Below are 6023 nucleotides of genomic sequence, written 5' to 3'. Positions count from 1 at the left end.
AGCTGGCAACAGTGCCAGTGATGGTCGGTGCCGTGGCTCCTTCATGGTGCCGGGGTGGTCCAGCGCCGAAGAGGCACTCCTTACAGAAACAGGCTGTTGAGCGCTCGGTACCGAGGATGCAGGGCTAAGTGCCGCCTCCATGAGGAGTTGTTTCAGGTGAAAGTCCCGCTCCTTCTTTGTCCTCGGCTTCAGTGCCTTACAGATACGGCACTTGTCAGCAAGATGGGATTCCCCGAGGCACTTGAGGCAGGAGTCGTGGGGATCCCCTATTGGCATCGGCTTTTGACACGCCGAGCACGGTTTGAATCCCGGTGACTTGGGCATGAGCCCCAGCACCGGGGTGGAGGGAAGAGGCTAATTCCCGATCTCCCCTCAACTTTATACACTAACTACCGTATTGTTCTGAGTTTGGTGCTATTTTAAAAAAAATAAATTTTTAACTTTTTTTAACTTAAAGAAAATATACACATTAGTAGAACAGTAAAACAGTAGTTTATTTAATGAATAGGAAGACATGTACCGGTATTTTTAACACTTTCGGTAGTCCTGCTTTTGACGGCATATGTTATATACTCAGAAATATTGAAAACTATTTTGTAGTTATACTGTAAATAAAGAAGGGAAAAGGAATGGACAACAAGGAGACTGATGGGAACAGTTCTCACCCTCTCCCCTGCACAACAATCAACAACATTAGCAAATGTTCTTAAGTCATCCCTCTGAGAAATTTTAGTCACTTTCACTGCCTGTCTCTCCATCAATACCGGTATCTGCTCAGGTTTTCATCACTACTTCCAATGCTTTCTACATCACTCCCACTGTTTTCTTCATCATTCTCCTGATCCACTTCTTTCTGAACTTCCCACAATACATCATCTTCACTACCATCCAATGCATTTGACAGGCAACATTTTTTGAATTCTTTGATGATTGATTCTGAAGATATCATTGCCCACGCAGAAATAATCCACTGACACAGCAAAGCCACTGATGGTTTCTTAATTTTGCCGCTTGGTGTGAGGGCATGATCTCCAGCCACAAGCCATTCAGAATACTGCTGCCGTAGATGGTCTTTAAATGGCTTGTTGACAACAACATCAAGCACTTGGAGTTGGGATGTCATACCCCCTGGTATTACTACCAGATCTGATTTCAAGGATTCAATCTTACTTTTTACATCAGGTGTTAAATGTCCTTTAAATGCATCCAATACCAGCATTGCTTTTTTTGCAAGAAGAGCACCAGGCCTACTCTTCCAAACAACTGATAGCCAATCATTCATCAGCTCCTTGCTCATCCATCCCTTTTCATGACATCTGACAATTAAGCCTCTTGGAAGACTTTCCTTCGGCATAGTTTTCCTTTTAAGTATCACATAAGGTGTCAGCTTATGACCATCAGCTGTAACAGCTAACATTGCTGTGATACGTAATTTTTCATTGCCTGTGGTTCTCATAAGAATGGATTTTGCTCCATTTTGATCCACGGTTGTATTACTTGGCATATCAAAGAAAACGGGAGTTTCATCGGCATTTCCAATTTGGCTCAATGGATAGTTGTGCTTTTTCCTGAGCTCTATGACATACCGTTGGAATGCAAGCAGCTTTTCATTGAAGTCAACAGGTAGTCTTTGTGCAAGTGTTGTCCTGCGTCTTAGAGAGAGGCCATTTCTGAGCATAAATCTACGGCACCATCCAAGGCTTGCTTTAAATTCATGCCTGGGAATTTTTAATTCACTGGCAATTTCTAATACCTTCAATTGTATGATTTTTCGGGTGACAGGCATTCCATTTTTTCTTTGCTCTTGAATGAAAGGAAGCACTGCTGCATCAACTTCACAATACCTGCCTTTCTTAGGCCCTTTGAACGATTTCCTCGTAGAAGCCGAATTTTCTAGTTTCTTCTGCATCAGCTTCCATCTACGTACATTTTTCTCATCTACGTCGTATTTTCTGACAGCTTCCCTATTGCTTGTTTGTTCAGCATATTTTAAGACTTTTATCTTAAAGTTTGAATCGTAACTTCGCCTTTTCCCTTGGCTAGTTGAATTTTGAATCTCCACATGATCAGCCATATTGGTATTTTAAGTTAGCCCCTGTACAAAAAAAAACCCAACCTCATCCTCAACTCTCAGCCCCCTCACCCTCTTAGACCCCTCTCCTTTACACGGCCCTTCCTTACCCTCTTAAAAATCTTCCAATGATCGTGCACGCGGTGCACACACACCTAATTGGAATCGATATGAGCAAGCACTCGAAGAAGAAGTAGAATTTTAATACACCTTCATATAACTGCAAGATGGTTTCAGTGTCTGCTACCTGAAGATGAAGGGGAAGAGCACTGAACTCTTCCCCTGACATATATTCCTATATCAAGGCAGCAGCATCCTCCTTCCCAAGCCCCAGGAAGGAGTTCACCTTTGCCAGCCAGTCAAGAGAGGTTCTCGATTTAGAGGATTTAGGGATTTTCCCACTGCCCTGGCTTGTTCAGGAGTACATGTCTTTATCTCATGTCGCGTCTCCATTGATCGAGAGAAACCAGGTCCATAACTGAGGACTGTGGTGGTGGGTAAGCTTTTTTCCTCCTGGAGTTCCACTTCAAGTGGTGGTGCTGAAGGCTAAGTTATTTCTGCTTTCCTTGCTTCCAGCCGCTTTGATGCTCTGTGGAGAGTCTCCTCCTTGGAGTCATCAGAGCTGCGGGTACTGCTCTATTCTCTGGTGCTCTTCCTCAGGGGATCCAGGCTGACAGCTCTTAGGAGTCCTCTGGTTTGCTATAATTGGCGCTGAAGTTTCTTAATTCGTGCCTGGCGGTTAGAGTGTTCTGCCTGCTGGCTATCGCTGGAACAGAGCTCTTTCATCAACTCCTGGATTCCAGCGTGGGATTCTTCTTGCTTCATATTTAGTGGATGAATCTCCTTTTTCCTTGGAGATCACTCAAGTCCTGAACCTGCAAATCTAGCCTGCTGATCTGGGTGACATAACCTCCGTTGTGGGACTCTAACCCTTCTACCCCGTTGCCTTGCTTTTCTAGTTCAGTGTTCTTGGCCTTAACCTGATCTTTTAAATGGGCTATTTCAGATCCCTGTGTGGCGTAATACCCGTGAAGTTCCCTACATACCATGTAAAGCCCATAGATCAAAGCCTTCTTTATTTCTTTTCTGATAGGCTTAGGTTTTGCATGTACAAACCCTTCCTATTTTTGATTTAGGATGGTGAAAGAGTAGCCTCCCTTGAACAGACCCCTGCCCAAGGATTTTTTCCCTTACCAAAATAAGAGACACAATAGTGCAATAAAGAGACTTTATTTAACTCCAGCAGCCACCCGGATTCACTGTAGGTCTGAGTGCTCGTCATGCCTTCTATACTTGTTGCAGACAAATGGGACCTAGCACACTTAAGCCCTCCTACTGAAGTCTTATAGACAACAGCACTCACGGCACACCCAACAATTGGCAGCAGGTGTCAGAAACAGTCACTGTTTGTCTCAGCAGCAGCTTGGCTATCTCCATAGACTGGGTTAGGTTCTGCAATGAGCCAGGCTTGCTTACAGCTATAGCCTGCTCCGCCAATTTACAAAGCTGCTACTTCCCACAGAGCTCAGCTCTGTGTATCTTAGCTGCAATCTGCCACTTTACTCCTGGGAAATTCTGCATCACTGCACATACGCAGAATTTATGTCCCCTGCAGATTTCTTTACTTCCCTGCAGAAAAATGACTGACGGGGAAGCAAAGGGAAGCCACAAGAGCAATCATGCGACCCTCCCCAGCAGTATGTTTCAGGTGCCCAGGGCAGCCGGCAGAGAGATAAATAACTGTGGGACAGGGAGCGGGACTGGGGAAGATCTGGCTTGTGACTTCTACCCGGCACCAGACTCAGATGCTAGTCCCGGCTGGCTTGGGGAGGACTGGACTTTCTACTTTCCTCCACAGCATCCGGTGCCATGTCTGACCCACCCCAAGTTCTTTACTGTCCCATCAGGGCACATGGTGTGGTGCGGCCCTGCCCTTCCTCACCCTTTGCCAGAGACGGCTGGGTCTCTCAGGCTGTTACCCAAAGATTTGAACCCAACTGTCTTTTTAATTTAAAACTCTTCATTTTCAATTTGCCTATTCCGATATTAAAAGTTGTGGCCTGCCCTATGGATTTTCCAGAGAAGAGCCACTAACCCAGGCCAGCTACCTTTCCCCTTGAAGGACACGAATACAGCCCTCCGATCGAGGATAGGCAGCAAGCAGTAAATTCTTCAAAACCAAAAATAACATTTATTTAGAAGTAAAAGGTTGCAATAAAAGAGGAGAAAGAGAGGTAAAAATAATAAAACAGTAACAGTTACAGATACAGTGTAAAGGAAGCGGCGCAAGAAATAAAGACACGGTACTACAATTACAATTTAAATAACTATCACATATAACAATATAGCCATATACTTGATGCCATATACCTTGCAACAATATCTATTACATATACCAATATATCAGTTAAACACGTAATATATCAAATAACATTCCATGTCAATTACTTAAAGCTAAACATTTAGATATTCTGGGCTAACAGGTACCGAATGGGTGGGGAGATCTCACTCAAACCACAGACATCCAGCTTTATTTACACTTGAGACCCATACACTTCAGGATGTCAAATAGAAAAAGATTTTTAACGTACAGGGGCTTCTATGAAAATACCCCTGAGTCGTCTAGTCAAAGTCCTTCTGCTCTGTCTGTTGCCTGAGAGCGATGACCATCGGTGTTGTGGCTGCTGTGACGAGCGGGTGCTCCCTAAAAGAATGCTGCTTCCAAGGTCTTATGCTGGAGTCTACCAGTTCCACTAACAGAGCTCTCATATGGGGGCTGTGTGAAGGATGATGCAATGTTGCTTGTACTGGGAGCAGTGTCAGAAAAGATCTTGCTTTGTTTGCATGTCAGACAGCTGAGCATGACCTGAACTCCTTCCATGGTTTCCACCCCCTCCTTTCATTTCTCTGAACAAGGGTCAGGCTTTGTGAGGTGAAATCAGTGTGCTACTTCACAGCAGTATCTGGGTCTGAAAGATCAGAGCCACAGTAGCTGGCAATCTCACTGCTCCCTTTCATCAGAGATGCTGGTTATCAAACCTACTCCTCAATTCCAAAGATAGCCCTGCCACTAATAGCAGCTGTGATATCACATGGGTAAACGGAACCAATCTGAAACATCCAATGAAAACACAGGGCAATGTGACAAGACAGACTAATCAGTACATAATTTATCCACATCTAGTTTGATACAAAGTGAGAGTTGAAAAAATACTAAGGTTCTATTTCAGATTGCCATCCTTACAAACTCTTTTGTCAATGTAAACGAAAAATCTTGAAATCAACACATTGAGAAACCTTTTGATTTAGATGATAAACAGCATTTTATAGTGGCAAAACTGTTCCATTGGAAATATTTCAACCAGCTAGACAGGTGCATTCAATGTTCTCCCCTTATTAGGCTTGGCATGCTATTTGTAGTGATGTAAAGTCTGGTGCATGGAGGGGTTACATGCAGTGATGAGCTGCCAAAATATTAACAACAGGTTCCCTCCTCCTCACCCCACGAGGGGGTCGTGGCCACCCACCCCCCACCCCCGGGACTCCTGCCCCATCCAACCCCCCACGTTCTTTGATGCCCCCTGGGGACCCCTGCCCCATCCACCCCCCTTCCCTGTCCCCTGACTGCCCCCTGCCGCCCCATCCAATCCCTCCTCATTCCTGATGGCCCCTCGGAACCCCTGCCCCACCCAACCACCCCTTCTCTCTGTCCCCAACTACCCCTGGAACCCCTGCCCCTGACTGCCCCCGCACTGCCCCATCCAACCCCTGCTCCTTCCTGACTGCCCCCCCCGGTACCCTTGCCCCCATTCAATCCCCCTGTTCCCTGTCCTCTGACCGCCGCACCCCTATCCACCCCCCACAACCTCCTGGACTCCCCTGCCCTCTTCCAACACCCCCTCCCTGCTCCCTGCCCCCTTACTGCGCTGCCTGGAGCCGCTCGGCCGAGTCC

At 45.9% G+C, this 6023-nt stretch overlaps 1 protein-coding gene across 1 annotated transcript; it reads right to left on the bottom strand.

Moving 5' to 3' along the window:
• Window positions 1-583: 583 nt before the first annotated feature.
• Window positions 584-2105, bottom strand: POGK (pogo transposable element derived with KRAB domain). The gene has a single exon (XM_045006626.1). The coding sequence runs from the start codon at window positions 2072-2074 to the stop codon at window positions 758-760; it is 1317 nt and encodes a 438-aa protein (XP_044862561.1). The 5' UTR covers window positions 2075-2105; the 3' UTR covers window positions 584-757.
• Window positions 2106-6023: the final 3918 nt, after the last annotated feature.

Source organism: Mauremys mutica, chromosome 2 (assembly GCF_020497125.1).
Source record: "Mauremys mutica isolate MM-2020 ecotype Southern chromosome 2, ASM2049712v1, whole genome shotgun sequence".
NCBI classification, from domain to species: domain Eukaryota; kingdom Metazoa; phylum Chordata; order Testudines; family Geoemydidae; genus Mauremys; species Mauremys mutica.
The sequence above is the reverse complement of the archived record's forward strand: the minus strand, read 5'-3'. Positions and strand labels throughout refer to the sequence as shown.

Bases quoted from the DNA above. Each gene is read 5' to 3' on its own strand.
- POGK (XM_045006626.1), bottom strand. From the start codon at position 2,074: ATGGCTGATCATGTGGAGATTCAAAATTCAACTAGCCAAGGGAAAAGG.